Source organism: Penicillium manginii, assembly GCF_028828005.1.
Source record: "Penicillium manginii strain IBT 31320 chromosome Unknown utg000005l:1.0-5665137.0:1.0-5668048.0, whole genome shotgun sequence".
Lineage (NCBI taxonomy): Eukaryota > Fungi > Ascomycota > Eurotiomycetes > Eurotiales > Aspergillaceae > Penicillium > Penicillium manginii.
In genome coordinates this window covers 134735-155701 of record NW_026643106.1, presented here as the reverse complement: position 1 = coordinate 155701, position 20967 = coordinate 134735, and the positions used below count along the sequence as shown (strand labels likewise).

The following is a 20967-nucleotide window of genomic DNA, read 5'->3' as shown; positions in this document are numbered from 1 at the left end:
TCTGGAATTTTACGGTATGGCTAAGCAGAGGGCATCAAGGCTTTCTGCCTTGGCCCGCTAATATGCCAGGTGAAGTGGCCGTGTCAACCACGTCTTCAGAGACAATAAAGGCGCAAGCGTAGTAATATTCAGTGGCTTGGCCCACCAGGTTGTTGCAGCTGGGTTAGTTTCGAGGACGAGGGGGGAACATAGCTCGGTCAGGTCGAGTGTAAAATTGAAGCTCGCCCTATAACGAAAAGGAATCATAAGCGATATTTTCTGAGGAACAGAGAGCCACGAACGGATAGCATTCGTACGAAGATTGAAATGCAGTACCGGGTGTTGAGAATGGGCAGGGGCAAAGCACTAGCGTGACTTACAAGACATTGAGCGACTCGCGATAGAAAGTTCGCCATCCTATATAGAGGGTTGTCAGCATATCATATCTGCCTTAAAAGTTGCTGCAGTCTTTGAACCTACGTTGTCAGTTATTGCTGTCCACTGCAGGGGACTGTATAAAAGATGGCACCTAATTATCTTCAATCATTAGCCGATAGCCTATGAAGGCAACTTGTAACTCACCGCGCTCGCAGCTTGGACCATTCCAGATCCAGATCCTGAAAATTCGTTCAATGGCTTTTCAGAGAAATAGCGGAGGCGGGGCTGATACCGAGCATTTTCCATGTTAGCATGATTCCAAATGACTGGGCAGCTACACTTACTTGCTGTTCGAAGACCTCTTGTGTCGAGAAAACCAGGCTAGTGCGATGCAACAAGTCAGTCAATTTCGTTGCACGGTTTCGAAGCCAACGTACCAAATAGTAGCCACGGAAACGAGAATTGATCGATATTCTTTTACCCAGAGTGACAAAGGAATGCTTGCGAACGACAGTTCTGCTGGTGACGGGACGGGTATTTATAGCAATTCAACCAGGCATTCATCCTGCGTCAATGAGATCATCATTATGAATTGTGAGGGCTTAAACAAAAACTACTCTTCAATGATAACTGGCTCAACATTTCATCATTGATTCAAAGGAGCTCTTAGACACATTGTATTTTGTTCCTGGTGATCAAGAACTTGAAAAATATTTTCTGGCTGTGGCATTGTTTCAACAGTCATGAGGATGCCGCAGAAAAGAACCGACGACGGTTATCACCATTCACCACCGTGAGTCCGCCTTTAATGCGACGGTTGAGGCGACGAGGTCATGTCATTTCATTTCACTCACCAGTGATGAGCCCGTTACTCCACGCAACGAACACCTCATCAAAGACAGGCAAACACCATGTTATAATGCGACCGAGCTCCATACCAGCCAAACCGCAGGATTATTTATTGCCTAACTCGTATATCGGAGAAAATACATCACGCCTACGCAATATCAAGCTGACAAAAGCTGTGGTACAGCGTGGTACTGATTCGCACAGCCCACATCTCACGAAAGAGCTAATTGTATAGTCAGTGAGTCACTAGATCGATGACGTTTTCGCAGAACAATCATTTCTGCTTTCGACCTCTTCTGTGCACATAGCAATACCCATCGATCTCCTGGGAGCTAAGTGGACGCGGGAAAGTGGTCACTACTGCAAGGATAAATGAGCCAGGTAGTGCCATTAGCAGCCCACATGCTCATAAGTCTTCTTTGAAATGATTGGTTAATATATGGCCTTGGTTCCCAGGAGCCTATGTGTCGTAAATATTGATACGATCATTGGATACCACTAAGAGAGCAGAGAAATAATCAGCCAATCGGTGCCATGAATGACCCACAAGTGCCACAAAGCCTCAGTAGAAATGATTGGTCCAAATGTGGCTATGAGCTCCTGGGAGCCTGAGCCTACCATTACATCTACCGTAACTGGATAGCCCATCAGCAATACCCTATGAGGGTCTCACGTATCTGTTGATGAGGAGCGTGTTTTTCGGATGAAATAATCATTATTAAAGAAAGCTATAGTCGACTCTAGATACAAGACGTAGTGCGAGGAAGCAAGAGAAAGATAGCTTCCTCGCGTTCAGTGGAACCCAGATGCGCCATGTGGGTCCGTGTCCTCCGCTTCGCGTGTATGCCTCATGTATACCCCTGACATGTCGCAGGGGTCCGTAACAGGAGATCATAAGGTATATATCCTATAAGCGATAAGGTTTCTTCATATTTGTGAGATGATTATTTGTGTGCACCTTTACGAGGATGCTATAATCTATCTATTCGGAGTGTGGTCCAACGCATTAAGTTTAGCTATTGGGGCCTTCAAGTGCATCTACACCGCTTATCAAGCCGTAGCACGCCCATAAATAGTTAAAAGGATGTGGTGGGGGGGGGCTGAAAAGCACAAATACAGGCGAATCAGGTCGCCGCCCGCAGAACGGCAAAGTGGAGGCATGTAAAGGCCTGGCTTTACGATGATCACTAGCGGTGTGTAGTCATTTGTGCGCCTCATGCCAATCACAAAGTGGAATTTACTAAAAAGAGCGCCTGTTGGAAGAGGTGAAAAAAGTGGCGAAGAGCTTGGTTTTTGGTGGTTAAATATAATACTCGCCATTCCCTTTGGCCTTCCATCTGCTATCTACTCTTTACGTACGAGAAATCAACACAACTCCTACTCCCTTTCCTGCTTCTCGAAACAAGTATGTCTGGTTACCGAATCTTGTACTTAGGCTCCCTTTCTCCCTAGACGCTATGCAGCTTATACTAGTAACACCCACATCGACAATATCAAACAATACGTTAGCTTACGTATAGTAGTCTGCGTTCTTCGTGGGGACGCATATATCGGCGGCACCATCATTTTCGAGCAGGAGCCTGAATTGGCACCTACCAAGATCTCTTACAATATCACTGGCAACCAGCCCAATGCCGAGCGCGGCCTTCATATCCATACATTTGGTGACAACACCAACGGCTGCACCTCCGCCGGCCCTCATTGTGAGTTTTTCCACCCGGAAATACACTGTGCACTTCTTCTGCAGTGAGTTATTTATCTGACTTTGTTGTTTGGCAGTCAATCCATTTAACAAAACTCACGGTGCTCCCACTGATGTAGCCCGCCACGTTGGCGACATGGGCAATGTCAGAACAGATGGCAATGGTGTCGCCAGTGGGACTATGATAGACCATATGATTCGCCTCATGGGACCACACAGCGTCATTGGCGTCAGTCCCATTACTCCCTTCAGTTTGAACTCGAACGTTGATCGCTAAGACTAATACAGCGCACCGTTGTTATCCATGATGGAACCGACGACCTCGGAAAAGGTGGCCATGAGCAGTCTCTTCAAACAGGCAACGCAGGAGGTCGGCCTGCTTGCGGTTCGTTTATACCCAGCCACTCGCTCCATTGATTTGATTTAAGGTGCTGACTCTCGCTCTAGGCATTATTGGAATTAGCGTGAATTAAGGAGATAAGGTTTTCAAGGGGCCATTCCACGCCGTTTTACTGTGATCGGGGATCTTTATAATGGCATGAAGTGGCCCTTTTGGCGTTTACTCCACACGGAACTGCAATAAAAATGCTACTTTTTGGTCATACTTCCCGTTAATCACTGATCAACAATCCGAGCCTTGAGGGAAACTCCTCGTTTCGGCGCCGCTCACTCGTAGGAGCTAGCACCATGGCTCCCAGGGTTTCTCGCCATGACCTTGGAGATTAACCCAAATCGACGGCTGCTTCTCTACCGTTGTCCAATCTAAGCTAACCTCCTCAAAGCGCTTGAGAAGGTCAGTCTGGAAGCAATAATTTTCAGATACCTTTAGGTTAGTATCTTCTAGTCCTACCCTTCGGTTAGGGCTATATTTCTCCGTAGTACATCACTCGTCGTGTCTTTTATCCGCTCCTAGTAAGAACTGGGTGATAGAACCAGGTCTTGTTCCATGTGCTTTACCTTAACCTTTTATTCATCTTTGGTCTCCACAGGTTCTGGTAGTGAACATAATTTTAATCGACATAATTTTAATCGCCGCTCCTCGTGTGTTCATCCACCATCCAATTTGTCCTCGCGTATAAAACCCAATTGATCGGGCTATGGTTGCTTTGGTGGTAATAAACAGTCACTAAAGATTCGCTTAAGGTCAGGTGAAGAGTACCATCTTGGGCCATAAGTCTGAAGACACCGCCCAATCGGGTAATTCTGCCATATGACCACTCTACATTCAAATATATATATTGCATACAATATGCAATATTATTGCACCAAAATTAGTTACGATATAGATTAATCAATTACAAAATATATGATAAAATCTCAATTGCTAAAACCGAGTATAGTAGCCACGTGCCTTACGAGTCTCGCTTACACGCTGAGGCATCGATCTAATTATACTATCATTTTTATTTTGATCTAGCACATCCCAGGCCTCCGATATACACTCCCTAAATAGCTTCCAATCTGCCTCAGATGTACCACAATGTAGTAGATTAGGATACAGCTCATATAATTTACGTTTGAGCATACGCCACACGGGTTCAATAGGGTTAAGATCTGGTGAGCGTGGCGGCCATTCCATAACATGTATAGCATGACGTTCAAACCATCGCTGAGCAACGTAGGAGCGGTGGATTTTAGCGTTATCTTGCTGAAATATAGTTCCAGGTTCATAGTGCTCAATAAATCCTTCTTCAAGTGCTTTTAGGTAGGATTTTGTTGTATAACCACCTCCGTGACCTCGCTGTCCTTCTGAAAAGTCACGCTCCATAATAACAAGTTTTGTACGCCCTCCAAGCCATATTCCAGCCCAAACCATTTGACAAATATCCTTCACATGAACCTTAACTTGTACCATTCCCTGCCGGTAAGCTTCTCCTCTAAGCCGGGTAATATATTGGCCGTTTAAATTAGGGATACGTTGAACGCTGCATTCGTCGGAAAATATGAAGCTTTGTAGTTGGGAATTGTAGCGTTCGGTCCTCCAATTTCGGCAAAATTGGACTCGTTTGCGGGCGTTCTCCCTCGAAATTGGGATACAACGTCTTGCTCGATAGCGCTGGAGGAATTTTGAACGTAGGAATCGCTTGATTGTTGATCGAGATGGATGACTGGGTATACGGGCGCTCAGCTCACTAAGGCTTAGCCAAGGCTCACGGCGTGCAAGTAAACAGGTATATTTGATAGTTGAATACCTATAGACTTTAGGGGCACCTGAACGAGGCAGTGATTTGAGCGTTTGGTGCTCTCGGAATCGTTTGATTGTAGAGTATATTGTTGAGCGTGCGACGTTGAACTCAGCAGCCATTTTAGTAGGCGATACACCACATTCATGAGCGTATATAATAGCTGCGCGGGCCTCAGATGAAAGCTCACCCCCTGGTCTTCGATTGCCACTTATTTCAGTGCCAAACCGACGCATATTGGTGGTGTAGGGGGTAGTTGAAGAAGATGGGTGGGGGGTGACGCGAAAATCGCGCTAAAAAAATAGCGTGGTGTCTTCAGACTTTTGGACCGCCTTTGTATGTTACAGATAGTGACTCTTTATGGCCTGGGACTGGGGTACACGAAGGAGTCTGGACCTCTCAAAATAGGCAACTGAGGTTGGTAGGTATCCTTATTACGTATCAAAAGCAGGGTTTGTCTTCTTAAAATAGTGGATATTACTAAGAAGTCTAGTTATAGTGCTAAGATATGTTAGTTGGAAACAAACGTATGGCAACATAACGGGTAAAAGGGACCTGTGTCTGACACGTTTAATGTAGTGATTAGCGGGATCTGCCAGGATGAGAAATTGATGTACTGGCTAGTATGTAATCGATCAATCATCTCTTTAAGCTTAGCCCACGCATGTTCAATAGGGTTTAAGTCGGGTGAATAGGGCGGCCAATCCATCGTGTTGATGTCGTTATCACATAACCAATTTTGAGCATTATAAGCTATATGAATAGGAGCATTATCATGCATAAATATCCAATCCTCAATCATAATCTGAGGTAAATCGGTCTGAAGTGCTTCAAGATATGACCATCTTGAGTAGCCATTGCGCTTTGAGTTTGGATCCCGATTCATTTTAAATAAATCAGTGCAACCACCACCAAATATTGCTCCCCAGATCATAATTGAGATATTTTTGGATTTGCGTATGTATCCACATATTCTTTTTTCCATTTTTCGTTGTGGAAGTTAAGGCGAAATACCCATTTATGTCGCTTGCCTTTTCCGATTTCAACAGAACACTCGTCTGACCAGATAATCCTTCGCCAATCTTCTAACGTCCAGTTTTGACGCGCCAAAGCCCAATCTAGACGTAGTTTGGCTACTCTAGTATTCAGATGAGGTCTTCTTTTAGCCTTATAATGCCCATAACCTGATGCTTTAAGCATTCGAAGAAAGGTTTTATTACAAACGTTAAATCCACTTTGATCACGAATATCTTCATAACCAATGAAGGGATCACGCTTAATAATATTAAAAATAGAAACCTTATCATCTTCTGATAATATAGGTGGTCGGCCGGATCGTGCAAGTGTGGTACCTTCAATTCGTGTAGCTTCTTGTTGTAGGGTATACTGAACAGTTGTTTGTGACACATTCAATAGATGCGCAATTTTAGCCTGCGCCGTGCCAATCTTTGACAAACTGATAATTTGACCTCTGAAATATGGAGATAGCTCATGCCCACGCTCCCTATTGGCACTAATAGACCTTAATGGCGTACGTGGAACCATGGTTGAATTTTTTAAAATAGTTGTTATGGGGGAACGCGCTCGCGATCGCGACATTTTAGCATCAAAATACATTGAAAACGCGCTAGTGGGCACTAGCGTGGACGGAGACCTTTGTCCTAGAACTGTACATAGTCCTGGCCCGCAAGCCTATATCGGCCTATTTACATAGGCCACCAGCCTACGTAGCCCGCCAGCCTGCATAGCCCGCCATCCTATATCGGCCAGGCTACATAGTCCTGACTACATGGACCGCTAGCCTATATGGCTGTGGCTACTTACCCAGCCGCCCAAGAATCCCCGGAGTCGTGTGTTCATGTGGGAGTTCACGCTTGTGGTAGAAATCCCCTGGGGGAATTTGCCCTTGAGCATCAAGTTACCCCAAGGTAAGTTGTACCTGAGAAAGTTCGTTCCTGGGTTTCAACGTCGAGGGTATTTACCCCTCAGGATCCTTGACCCTGAGGAATTGTTGCCCTACGGTCATATACTCGGGGCGAGAGTTTATTCCTGCGCTCTGGGGACCTGGTAGCGAGATACTCTCAATGGTATTGTTTGCATGCACGAAGCGAAAAACAGATTTTGTCTATGTTCTAGGCTTCTAGAACTCAAAGCGAGAATCAATGTGATAATAAATAACCAATCATATCGCAAGCCTGATAGATACAAATCCGACCGAATAGGCAATGTGATTTCAAAAACCATAGATTCTATCACTCTATCCTTTCTCCATACGGAGGTCCTTTTCACTTCTTTCAACTGGTGTTGGATAGTAGGGGCACTAGAGGAGTCAGGAAAGTTCAAGCTACGGAGAGTTTGGAGAGACCAGGGGAACATACTAGCAGCATGTTTATCTGAGGTATCATCTCTACAGCCTCTTCTAGATAAGCAGCAGATTCTCCCGCAGGGGATCGATACTCCGACCTCTTTATTATCCCCCTCTCAGTCTCTCTACTCGCTCTCTCGTACGATCCAAACTGTGCCGGAGGTCTGGAGAGAGTGGACATGTGGGTTAGGCGCAAATCCATCTGTCCAGTCATTAGAGAGATCGTATGGTGCGACCTGGCGGCCTTCCTCTCGCGAAAGGGTCATGTTTTGCCGCCGAAAGGCTATCATCGACGAGATCTACGCTAGACATGGTAAGGGCCTATCTCTGGATGCAGCTGTTGAGGAGCTAGAGCTTGTACGATGCAGAGGCAAGCTTTCGCTTTATCAGCTGTCTCAGCTTCTCTCAAAAGCTCGTTAGCCACTCTATAGTCAATTGGTTTTTGATTTTCTGCCAGCAGAATAAGGAGGGGGGGTTGGAATGTAAAAAACAGACCCTTTACAAGGTCAATACAGGAATCTGACCCCCATTCCATGGTTGATGTATTGAGGGCTTGGCGGTTTCGCCATAATAACGCGCGAAATTACGCAGCAAATCTGACCCCATATATCTACTATATTGATGGGGTGGCGGAACACTGGTGGATTATGTTATAAATTGACGGGGCTTTTATGTGGCAGTACTTAAAGAGTAACTCTATAGCCTACCCATGACGGGCAGTCTGCTGAATTGCGGCGTCAGAGGGTTTAGCGATAGGCTGAACCCTGGCTCTGATACTTTATCTGAAATCTTATATGTACCGGAGACGTTATGTGGTTAGCTCACCCAAAGATATAGGACCACAGTTTTGCCACCGCCATGCTACTGCCATTTCAAAGACAAAGAACTCGTTGATTCCAAATTTATGCTGAATTCTTATCTTCCACATTGCCACAATGCAGATCCTAAACCAAATGAGACTCACACGAGGCGCGCCAACAAGCCTGTTGGTAAGTCGCTGCCGCCAAGACAATATGGCCCGCACTACAAGATCACCTATCTTCCTTCAACACGAGTCCAAGGGTCTGGCAACCAACACAAAAGATCATGAAAATGATACAAAAAGGTCATCGAAAGCCGATCCAAACCAGGCAGATTCGAACAGCAAAGGTAAATATAGTGAGCATTGCTCTGCTCTCTTGTTATCATGAACCTTATGCAATTCGGATTGATAGCTGACAGATATAATTGTTTAGAACTGCCCGAGTCGTCCTCCGTAGCTGATGAAACCAAAAGTCATGATGAATACTACAGCCTCAAAATGCACCGTGAAGGACCTAATACTGAGAGTGGCGAATTGGACTCAAAATCCAAATCCAAAGAAGTCAAGGACCATAATAAAGCTATGGGAAACCGGTATGATAAACGCTAAATCTTTTTTGATTCACCACCATGGACCTCTTGGTTTTACTTGTATTATCAGTCCTTGTTTCATGAACATAGCTTGCTTTCCTGCAACACCAGGACGGAGGGCGTCCGCATTCCTAAGGTTAGATCATTTGGACGGTGTCAACTGGTTCTGTGCCTTCGAAGATGCCTAGTGCTCCGAGGCAGTGACTTTGATTATTGCCATCCAGTCTCCAATAGTGACAGTTTGTTCGTATGAGTCTACGATGTCTTGATTTGCTATCCATAATGAGCAATGAGGGCCCATAACCTCTTGTAAAATGTGCGAGTTGGATGTGTTGTCTGGAAATTCTGTGGTTCACGCCCAGTATTATAGGTACAGATCTGACCCCAATTCATGAATAGTGCGTATCAGAGTGACAGACTAATAAGATGTAAACTCGGACCCCTGAGGATTGGATCTCTCGTGTCAGCAGCCGGTGATGTCATCGCGATCATGGCGTTACCACCATGATCAGGCGCCTCTCCTGGGTCTCATTCGTTCTTCCTATCCCACACCTCTGACATGGCAAACACTATTCCAGCGAGGTTGAGATCCACTGACATTGGCCTCCTTGCCATAAGAGCAGCCCAGATCGAGAAGACCAAGCCCGTGATTGCCTACTGGTGTGAGCCTCAGCCCCCCGGCCCCTCCAGCTCCCCTCTCGGAATGTCGCAATGGACAGTTGGAGCTTACTGAATCGCCAATATCGCAGGTAATTTTCACATCGTGAATCAGATCATCGGACGGGGTCTTCATAATTCCAACGATGAAATTAAAATCTACACCACCAGCCTGGTGGATAAGCTGGAGCAGGTTCGCCAAGTCCCCCAACTCGATCCTTTACCTGCTCTTTACGTGACTAACAACCATGCTGTGGAATAGTTCAAAAGGGAGCATTCTGGCGATGAATTGGTGGTGGATAGCGTTGCGGCGAGTGCACTGGTCGAGCGCTTTGGGTTGGAAGTTTTTGCTCGCGCTGAAGCTGCTATAAACGCTAACAAGGTCACGAAGTGAGCTCTCAACTGTCCCCTGTGGCTACTAAGATTCCTCTTTCTCTGATTTGATAGTAGGCAAACCGCAGATACACTCCAGGCGGCGGCTCTATTTCTCGAACTATGTCAAATCTGGGGGGGCTCTAGACCCGGAGATTGTCGGGAGGGTTAAGTTCGGAAAGTATCATGCAGTCCGAATTTTGAAGGCGATCAAGAATGGTGAAGATCCCAATTCGACTAATCCTGTGCCAGAAGAGAAAGAACTAGAATCAATCGCCAGTCAGGAGGTTCAAACATTCGATGGGTCGGTAGCGGAACAGCCCTCTCGACCCAGACAGTCGCCAATCGAGGAAATTCCAGAGAAATCCGACCATCTAAAAGGGCGGGAGCTAGCCCAGCAATTGTCTCTTGATGAGTCGCTTCACCGATCTCGAACTTCATCACTCCAGTGGCCGCCTGCAACCCCGAATTCTGATGTTCCTTCTGTACTCGGCGATACCCCTGATTCCCCTGTGCGAACAAAGGACATCGACAACCCACAACCAGGAGACCTAGAACTTTCCTCAACATCGGGGACAATTGGGTGCTCTTCATCGGCGCCGAACCTACCAGGTATTCCCGGAGCCTCGACCTTTGGTGGAGCCGATGCCTTGCGCTATTCCAATACATTGCACCCCTCCCCACTACCAGCTGCTAGTTCTTCGGTCGGCGTACCGGCCCCAGCTTCGCTCCATAGCCTATCGGGTGCTAGCTTGAATCCTCCGCATCCTGCAACTTTACCGTCCGGACCACCTCCAGTTGTACGTGCACCTGTGGCTCATGTGGCCGCTGCACCATCAAGTCAACCATCACGGTCGGTCGACGACGAGTCTATCGCTCTGGCGCAGAAACATGCTCACTGGGCGCTCTCTGCATTGACGTTCGATGACGTCGACACGGCCATAAAGGAGTTCAAGAACTCTCTCAGGACACCTGGGGGCAGCGTCTTAATATAGCTCTTTTTAAAATGCTCCAACCTTTGTTCACGCATGAATATACTTGCCCCATTGATCTCGGTGACGTTGATATTTGGCTCTAATACCCATACGAGTCGTCATATTGATGAGTCTTTCTCCGGAATTCTCTATCCGTTCACGCCCTGGTCTGCCACATCGGTCGAGGGTCCACTTAGGATTGCGCCTACATCCCATTGATCGTGACATCGATGCCGTGCAATAATCCCATAGGCCTGTATGGGAAATGGGAAATGCATTCGCAATGCTATATGTCCACAGCAACATCGGTATTGTATCGCGGCATCGCCTTCCTACATCAGGATCAACTCCCCGAATGTTTATGTCGATTGAAGTGGAGAATACGTTACTGCCAGCAGCTGGATGATTCAGCGCATACCCGATCTCCTACCTGTTTCGTATAGTAATCGGAGTATTCTCGGCGTAGCAGCCCTGTAACACGCTAAACAACCCCTGGAATATGGCCTTCTGAGCAGTGGCCTGCAGATAGTTCTTCAGACAATCAATAAATCGCTGAATGGTTCAATTGGCCCTCATGAGTACTAGTCGATACCGATATCCGATAATCCGACATTGTATTCTTTAGGAGAAATATGGGTTACGACCCGGTAATTTAGATACAGGTCCAATCCCAAGGCATGAGTAGGGCAAGTCAAGATGACAGAACAGTACCATCAATACAGGCTCCAACGAAAGTCAACCGTGGTTGGCATTTTTGTGGCTGATGCGGGTATGAATTCCACCATTTAGCTATAGGTTGCTTTGCTTCATTCAAGACGATTGATTCTTGTGTAACATGTGCCTTAGTCCGGCCTTTGGTTGTCCAGACCACATTTGGGTGTCGTTAATTTGGGTCCGGGTTAGCAAGCTACTATCGGCTAGTCTAGAACTCAAAGCTGCTGTGCTGTTCCTCACCATCGCCTCTTCTTTCGACCCGCGTCATGCAAAAATCCTCGATACCAGACTGACAGAAAGAGCCACGCATTTCTGACAGTCTGTCAATATTACGTCTAAAAGAATCGGGACTAGCGCATATCGATAATGTGTACAAGCACATTTTGCCAATCCCAGTCCTGCTGAATCTGTAATCTGCAACCACAGCGGAAGCCCACCAATAGTGTGAGCTTTGACAACGGCCCCATTCTATAATAATCACTGACCTTGTTCTAGTGTAAAACCTGAGGACACTGGTTCACCTGCCATTCCATTGGGCCCTCCGCTGTACATCATGAACGCACGTGCACGTCTACGCATCAATAGCCTGAGTAAATTGATGTTTCCAAGACTTCGAAACTCAGAATGAAGTTAACAGGAAGAACCAGTACCACTCGTGCAATGTCCAGGATTTACAGCCTAATGAAAGCAACGAAATTAAAAACGGGTAATGCGAATGTGGAAATCAAAAGACTGTTGATACTGGTCCCCTAGATTATGGAACTGCATGGGGTTTGGAATACCCATGAGAATACCAATGACTCAGGGGTTACTACCTCGAAGGATTTAGAGATAAAGACAATACGTGAAAAGAAAAGAGGGGTACTGAGGGCTGTAGCCAGCCATACTCGTATTTGACGAGCGGTATACTACGAGTCAATTTCGTGACAATATTCATTTTCCTGACACATACTCAATCCCTGTCTCGTAAGGATGGTAATTTGCGGGCTGAAGCAGAATAACGAGGATACCTCTTAACCAACCAGAGTTAAAGAATCGGCATGTATTGCAGTTTCCGTTTCGTGGATTACTCTTCTATCATTCGCGTGAGCAAGCTTGCCGAGTTCGACATTGCTGGTCTTTCAGAAACGGCGGCGTGCTTTTCCTATTACGCAACCGGTGGAAAAAAAAAAACTCTCGTAGGCGCTGGTAGACTGCAATATCAACGCATACCTCCTCAGCTATGGGTGGGTAGACATGACAGCTCGAATAAGACTCCGCACTGAGGTCATCCAAGATGCATCTGCGATAGCAGTCAGAGCATAACATGAGAAGACCATTATTAATTTAACAATCAAGAAATTTAGCGCTATATATTAAATTTTATTATCAGATTTTCCCGGTAATTATGAGAAATTCTCGCCAGTAAGTGATTCGAGATAGGTTCTCCTAGTAGGTTCGTATAGGCCAGGAGCCTATACGAACTACAGGCCGCGCAGACCAACGTGGTTTCTGCAAGTAGCAGATGTAAGTTAAATCGACTGAGCCTCTCTGCCTCTGCCTATGCATTTGCATTTGCATACATACCGGACAATGTCCGGCAATACTTGGTGCCCCTGTCATATTTGAGTATTCACCCTCTTGCCGCTTTTGCTTATAGAGCAGAATTAACCACGACTATAGCCGACCTAAGCGATTAAATTTTTTAAAATTTATTTATTACTCGTGCATTTCAATACAATATGGTATCTAACACTTAGTAATAGCTGGCAAGGAAAGAAAGAAAAGAGCGAAAAAGCATTCCTTTCTCCAAATCCAAAATAACGTCGACTAAATTAGATAGTGATATAACGAAGAAAGAATAGAAAGAAAAGAGAACTGATAGCAGGAAAACAGGAAAACAGGAAAACAAGTGATTTCGCACCGGTATTACATATTTCTAAGGACATTTCAACCGAAGAGACTCCATCATAAGCGATTGCCGTATACATAGGTGGTTAAATTTCTCCAGACTGATGCCCCAGAAAGCTTTTTCGGCTGTTTCATGTGTCGTTTCGGTACAAAGATGCTTTCATGGCCCGTAGCTTATCGAAACCATCTTCATACATTCTCAATTCCGACCAGATCCGTTCACAGTATTTTGTGTCTAAGGAGTTGAAAAGAGAATCTGTCCGGTTGTCTGGGGTATTTTTGATTGGTATAGATGACAGATAATGATCTGGACGTTCTGAAAAACTCTTCTCTGATTCAGAAGTCGGGGAATTTGGTTCGTTGAACGTAAGGCTCTCTGGGAAGGAAAATTTCGCGGTCATATTGACTGGCATTGATTCCAGGTAGCGACCTGACTGCTTTGGCGTATTTCTATCCAATTCAGATGCCATGAAATATGACTCGGCGAATTGAAGGTTCTGTTGTAAAGAGAATCTTGGGGTCATTTGGCTAGTTGGCTTCTGCCGAATAATCTCAGTATCGAAGGCAGTCGATATACACCGAAAATGCGGTCTATTGTCGAAAAGGATATGTAGCTTCTAATTGGCAAAAAGAACCAGAAAGAAAGAAAGGGTTTCTCAATTATCTTTATACTTAATTTTTATATATTCATTGAAAGAAAATGCGGCAGATATCAGACATCGTTCATGGCAGCTATATCCAGCCTATAGTATCGCCGACTCATCCGTGGGCTGCATTGCCACTGCCAAAGATGAAGGAGATACTGAATTGGTTCATTACTAGAGGATAGGTTGGTTGTCAACGTGACGGATAGATTACCCTCCAATCAACTCTCTTATTTGCAAGCCTGAGGCCATGGTTTCGGAAAAGTATGAATTTAGATTAGGAAATGCACACTGTCTAAAGTCGTTGTCTAGAGTCGCATGTTCTCAGTAACATGATACTTGTTTCTTGACCCTAAGTAAATGTTATTTTTCTGACATTTTTAATAAACCAGTCATCAAATTCCCTTCTACATTAGGGATCGCATTCATTAAGAGTTAACTGCCGCAGTTTGAGCGGCGATATTATTGGTCTGGCAGTAAAACCCCGAGAGTCTGGGATTTTTTTCATGCCTTGGAATATTTATCAGTAATATATTGCAGTCTAGTAGACTTGTATCACTACGAATGCCTGGCAATGAAAAATGTCGATTCTTTAATACAGCTAGATATCAATTCGTTGGCGGGGGTCGGTATAAGGCTCTGTGATTACGTCAAGAATGAGTACTATAGCGAGGTCTCCGATGATATAGGCCATCGCCTAGGGCTCCTTCATACTCGTAGACCTGACTACTAGACAGGGTCATGTGTAGGACGGGCCATCCCTTAAACACTAGCTAGTATAGGATGTGCTTTAAATCAGTTAAATCAGTCATGTGAAGAAATCGGTAAATGAGTCTTCGATCTGTGCCTTTGATGTGCAATTTTCTTGGCCTTCTTTTACTTTGAGTACACACAAAAAAGTTATCTATGCCTTGAATGATACATAATATCTCTGTGACTTACAGAGCTAGCAAAAGATCATGAAGTGTGAAAAGAACGACCATATGGATTTGCCGACCGTAAGCGTCATTGATTCGTGGGGGTAGCTCCGCCACCGGATCGTTGATTTGCTGTGATATTCTTGCGACCAATTAAATTTACCGCAGGGCGGGTGTTGATCACCGGTGGATACTTCACCGCTCCGCCGGGCGCGCTGCGCGTCCACGACCGTCAACGAGCAGCAACGATCATTAACGACCCAACCAACCCAACCAACCCAACGCCTCACGTCAACACACCATGACCTTGAATCATGCGCCCTCGTCATCAGTAACCATCAAGCCTCACCAAGCCCACACACTCATCACCACTCCAGCCAACGGACAGAACCCTCACAAGGATGTTGATAACTCTGGATGGCAGCTGCATTCACCGGCAACGAACCACGTTGGCACATACCACGTCAGCAAGCTCAATGACTCCATCTACTATGCTATGTTGTATGAGGTGAGCGCTCAGTATCCAAGCTCAGGGAACGATTGAAGGCTACGTGCATTACGTGAATGGAATAGCGACCATCTACAAGGAGATCGAAGGTATGACAGACAGCCTGCTTGGAGGTACTTGATTTCTATGGATATTTGGAGCAGTCTTAGTTTCTTCGATTTCCCCTGAAGGACTCGGATACTAGTCTCTGACACCACGAAGAGGCGCCTGCTTGTCGCCAGAGGATCAGGACGAGATCCGCGGCGCCATGGGTCTTGCCTGAACGAGCACATTTTTACAACACAGGGCTCATTGGCTGTGAGGGAGAGTTTGTTGACGCAGCCCTCTCCTGCGAAGAACACTTGTGTCACCAACTGACTCCCTCCCAGTTCTCCAACTTTTCGAACGCTTTCCTTTACTCTCCCCCTCGGTGGCGATTATTCGACCATAGAGAAGAACACCTCCATTGTCGAAAGCGTGCGGCAAAAATATTATTCTCCCATCGCCCTGAATCCCTGCTGGCATACGAGGCGGTTCCAACCCGTTCATAATCCCGTCCGATCTCCCTCGGTCGCTTGAAGCGCTTCGCGATTTTCTGCTACCTTCACTGGTAGGACTTTTTCGGCTGCTTCGTGTCTAAATTGATACTGCTTTACTTGTTCAACTTCAACGCAACAGTCTCAATCAGAAACTCAATCAGAAAAGTGCAAGTGACTTGAACGTGTGAGATAACCAGGCTTAACGTGCGATATCATCCAACTCGCCCTTATCTTCCTTGTTCATGGGGCTCTTATGCTTGACACTAGCGCCCTGGTAGATCGGACTTCGTCTGTCGGGGCTCAAGCTCTTCCTCCTGTACAAGTCCTCGTTGGCATCCTTATCAACATTGCTGGTGTGAGGGACCGTAGAGTAAGGATGGGAAATGCTCTCACGATCGGGCTGGACTCTTCCAGTTTGAATAGCACCTTCGTTGGTTACTTGATGCGCCGCAGAAAGAGCCAGATCACCGGAATCAAAGTAATTGCGATTCTTCTGGTTGTCAGTTAGAACTCTTTTCATCAAGTTGCATCACAAATACCTTGGATTGTTCCCCAAGTAGATCTCCATGAGGCCGCTTTTCATATGTGCTGAACTTGTGTTTCTTTCCACATTCAGAGAGTGGCTGGAAAAAGTGGTTAGCACTTCTGCTGAATATCAGACACAGAAAAGTCTTACTACGGAACAAGATTTCTTGCCTCCTGGTTCCATTCTGAGATTTTATTCAAATGTGAGCAAGCACACAACATAATCCGCATCTGATCCAGACTGTCTATATGGATATTTGCCACAGCCAGGTAGACAGAACATGTCAATGACGCAATTGTCAGGATTAGGCTACAGCCTGTCCCGATCGGGATCAGTCATTTCTTTCTTGCCTGATGGAGGAGGCATAACCGCTCGTGGATGGCCCGCTTATTTTACCTAAACCAATCAGCAAGCTTAGACAGTTCATTAGAGATGCCGTCCACTTCAATCGTGCAGAACTCCATACTAGCGCAGATCGTATCATTTCAAGTGGGCAAATGCAGGAGTTGTTGAGATAAAAGTGATCGCATTGTATTCTTGTTGAGTTGTGTATCAAAAGTGGGAACCCCATCTATTTAAACGTCCATCGCTAGTCACGCCATAAGCTTTGACCGCCGCGATACTCAACACACACACACAATTCATTAACGCCCGGCGGCTGAACCGAAAGGGCAGATCTAAAATATACACGTCTTTTCTAATGCTATATCTCCTTGCAGCCCATACAAGATATCTTTCAGTGTATGTCATCTCAGATGTCAATATCTTAGCGGGTCCTTGTGAGTTAGTGTTTAGTTAGTAGACTTGCTTGAAGGCGCTTCTCCAAGTGTTCAACATCCTATCCTCGGCAATTGAAGCGCGTCTACCGTCTCTGGCACAAGGTGGTTGGTGGGGGTTAGGTTGGGGTAGGGTTAATCTGTGTTGGTCGACACGGTTAAGCGGCGTCGAGTCGGCCCGTGGCGATTGCAAACCGTATTGTGGCTCGCACTGCTTCCAAATTCGGCTTCCAGTTCTGGTCATCTAAAGGCGATTTTCCACCCAGGAAAAAGGATATGTTGCCTCGGTGAGTGTAGGTACATTGCAGCATTTCCGTCCGGTGTGCGGTCCACCGCTGACATCGAAAGAGGAAGTGCTCCACGGTCTCTCTGGCTTGTCCACATGCGCATTGATCTGACTCTGCGACGCTGATTCGGTAAAGATATCCGTTGAGACTAGCCATTCCAGTCCGGAGTTGGGCCAGCGCGCTTGCTTCTTTCCACGATAATCGATCCTACAACTGCCGGGTATGTTTTCCTGGGAGTGCTGCATCCACTCGTTTGGAGTGTTTTCCTATTTCTCTGGCAGGCAATTTTTGGGAACTGCTTGGGATCGTGAGATGTTCAGTGTTGTCGACTTCTTCCGGGGGACCTGCGCTTGCGGGGTAGCATCCTCTTGCGTGGCGGCCCGAGCCTGCTCTTTCGCTAGGCCTAGCAGTTGATTACCTTCGCTGGTCGGGACCCAACAGATGCTGATGCGGTTCTCGTGCTTCCGTAATCTCTTGATCAGCTTGTATGTTTGGCAGATGTGTTCCTGGCCCGATTGTTGTCGAGGATTCTTCAGCGTGAGTGCTGCCTCTTTTTTGCTCGTGAGCAGCGTGACCCTACACCGTTTCAGTCCCCGTAGCGTGCCCAGTGCGTCTGCTATTGCTGCCAGCTCCCCAGAGTATGGGTTCTGCTCGGTCCTTGCACCCAGTGTGACAGAGAAAGTTTTCAGCCTCGGTTTTCGATACCGAGGTGGCTGCTTCTCAATCGCCACGCCAAATCCTACCATCTCATTCCGCGCCGAACTGCTGACCGCGATTCGCATAACTCCGCCCGCTTCGGTCTGTGTCTCTGGTATATCATGACTATCGCTCCGCACGCGTTCCTCCCATGGTGCCAATGCGAATGGATTGATAGTTTCCAGTGTCTCCATATCGATGCTTTTCAGCGTTTCTGCGACCTGATACAATGGCGAACGGTGGTATCTTCTGAATTTCTGGATCTGAGCAGTACTCCTGCGGAGGGGATTGGTTGCTGGCAGGGTGTGCATGTCTGTCCACATCTTCGCAGCTCGTCTCCAGAGCCGGTGTTGCACCGTGGCGATGTGAGCCTCCGCCTCCGCTACGCTGGTCGCAACTGTGAGGAATGTCCCGACAATCGCTTGCGCTCCTACCCTCTGCACTCGGTTGATCGGCCCGATAGCCTTGTTTTTGAAAGCGTGCATCCAGACATTGGAGGCATAATCCACCACCGGGGCTACGGTCGCTGTAAAGAGCTGCCGCGCTGTTGCCGGGGATAGGCCCCGAAGCCGCCGAAGCTCCATCGCCGCCTCGCGTCCTTTGAACGCTGCCCTCACGATGTGTTCCTTGTATTTGAGTCTCATATCCATTATGACGCCAAGAATCTTGACATGATCTCCGGGTTCAACGGTTCCGCCGGCCGTCGCCTGTTCCTGGTTGGAAGGGCTCGGGAGGCCCCGCGGATGGGTGCCGCTAGCGCCCGCTCGGCACACACACGTCTTCTTTCCCGGTGCCCCACTCATACCGCGCTAGACCGCATTAGGCCAATGAGTGCCCCGCCATCTTTTCTTCACGTATTCCTGGTGATTCACCAAATATAGCGTAATGGCAAGTTCCGGCATTGGTATTGGTAAGTGGTAAACCGTAACTAATGATTCCCTGGGCAAATGAACTTGAATTCCAGGACAAGCGCTTTATTTAAAGTACTGTACTCAACATGAAATTCTTGCACACTCCTACCCCGCGATTACCCACTCTCGACATGGATTTCTCTCAACACAATAGCTCTATCAACAGATTCATCGCCGTAGGTGTAGATTACAACCTAGGAGTCGTAATCATGAGAGTACATTCAAGGATCGTTTCGCAGCCCTTTCTAGACCTCCACTTTATAGCGCTGTTCGGCCGTCCATCAATAATATTTGAGATCTAAAGCTTGTTGTCTGGCCTCACCCAGACTACTCACGCTTCGGATAGACATCAATAGCTCTTGGAGCTCCTCCTCGCTGCAGTTCTGTATCTTTTCAACTAGAGAACATACAGCACGGCGGTATTTCTGCGCTTCACGCTGTTGATATTGGGGTTCATCGCCGGGTGATTGGTCCTTGCCGGTCAAGGTCGATCTATCTTCAATATTATTAAAGTCAGATAAATTTGACCAAGGAGTGGTGTTGCGTATGTCAGCAATACCTGGTGGTTGAGTCATTAGATGAAATTGTGGTTAAGTCGTGTATGAGCATATGCCACCTTGTAATTTGAGAGAGAGGCAGCGGAAAAGAAGAAAGTGTAAGAGAGCATAATCTTAATCCGCATGATCTCCTTCCATTTCTTTTTGCACGTTTCAGATTACTACTCATGGCAATATACGGTAATTTACAGTAATTTGTTAAGCGTGAGAGCGATGCGATGTATGCCGCATATACAGTACAGAGAGTTTGAACAAGTATGATTAGCCCTTGCAGGGACCTGTCATTACGGTAACTTTTGCGGTCTACCAGATGTACAAGTAGAAATAGTTGTGGGACAATTCCATCTGAGTTTGGGCTATAGCTATATAAGTGGGGCTCTGGGAAAGAAAGTATCAGAACAAGCTAAAGGTGTATGGAATAGTATGCATTCAGGGCGAATGAGATCAAGCGGAATCAATTTAGAATAAAAAGGATCGATTGATTAGAAAGACGGACATGCGATCGAGGGCAGGTTGAAATACCCCATGTACGTGCAAATACTCGGTAGTTACTACACCGAGGTTGTGGGCTGAACCAATTTACCATACAAAACACAAAGAAATACGGGTTCCTGGGTAACCAATCGCTTGCTAGTGGTAAGTTACCACAGCATACGCTGACAAATAACCACCGAGTATACGCACATACGGGGGGTATTTTAACCTGCCCTCGATCGCAGGCTTATTTCGATTCAATCAATCAATCATTTTGTCCTGAATTGGTTCCGCTTGGTCTTATTCGTCCTGAATGCATACTAGTCCATACGCTTTAAGCAAGTGCTGATAGAAATCTATCAAATGGTCATTCACGCATTTGGCGCCTTAAATCTCGTTGTTATTTGTCCACGTAGTAAATCTAATGTTATATCTCGCCCGACCATCGGTCTAGCCCTGAAAGGCTTGACAAATAAGATCTAATGTTTTACCTCTGCTGAAATAAAATGAACAACGTGACTGTATAATTTAAGGGGAATGAAGTGTATTGCTATTTGTAATGACGCCGTATACGCGAGGCTTCATTGACGGCCACTGCTCCTAGAGTGCCGGCACCTAAAGTACAGGCAAAATGTCCCAAGCCATGGCTCACTTCCTCGCCTTCTCTTTTGCGATGTTCATGGACCATTCCTGCTACC

At 46.4% G+C, this 20967-nt stretch overlaps 5 protein-coding genes across 5 annotated transcripts; 3 read left to right on the top strand and 2 right to left on the bottom strand.

Moving 5' to 3' along the window:
- Window positions 1–2613: 2613 nt before the first annotated feature.
- Window positions 2614–3381, top strand: sod1 (superoxide dismutase SOD1; the record flags this gene model as incomplete). The annotated part of the gene is made up of 5 exons (XM_057103111.1): window positions 2614–2633; window positions 2680–2909; window positions 2986–3137; window positions 3197–3293; window positions 3356–3381. 5 exons carry the CDS (start codon window positions 2614–2616, stop codon window positions 3379–3381), a joined length of 525 nt encoding a protein of 174 aa, XP_056958068.1.
- An 851-nt stretch (window positions 3382–4232) lies between these two features.
- N7533_006460 (transposase) lies at window positions 4233–5327 on the bottom strand (the record flags this gene model as incomplete). The annotated part of the gene is made up of 1 exon (XM_057103110.1): window positions 4233–5327. The coding sequence occupies one exon, from the start codon at window positions 5325–5327 to the stop codon at window positions 4233–4235; it is 1095 nt and encodes a 364-aa protein (XP_056958067.1).
- Window positions 5328–8391: 3064 nt separating this feature from the next.
- N7533_006459 (uncharacterized protein) lies at window positions 8392–8867 on the top strand (the record flags this gene model as incomplete). Its single annotated transcript, XM_057103109.1, has 2 exons — window positions 8392–8605; window positions 8692–8867. 2 exons carry the CDS (start codon window positions 8392–8394, stop codon window positions 8865–8867), a joined length of 390 nt encoding a protein of 129 aa, XP_056958066.1.
- Window positions 8868–9407: 540 nt separating this feature from the next.
- Window positions 9408–10872, top strand: N7533_006458 (VTA1 family vacuolar protein sorting-associated protein; the record flags this gene model as incomplete). Its single annotated transcript, XM_057103108.1, has 4 exons — window positions 9408–9510; window positions 9598–9698; window positions 9768–9895; window positions 9978–10872. The coding sequence occupies 4 exons, from the start codon at window positions 9408–9410 to the stop codon at window positions 10870–10872; spliced, it is 1227 nt and encodes a 408-aa protein (XP_056958065.1).
- A 5369-nt stretch (window positions 10873–16241) lies between these two features.
- N7533_006457 (uncharacterized protein) lies at window positions 16242–16562 on the bottom strand (the record flags this gene model as incomplete). The annotated part of the gene is made up of 1 exon (XM_057103107.1): window positions 16242–16562. One exon carries the CDS (start codon window positions 16560–16562, stop codon window positions 16242–16244), a length of 321 nt encoding a protein of 106 aa, XP_056958064.1.
- Window positions 16563–20967: the final 4405 nt, after the last annotated feature.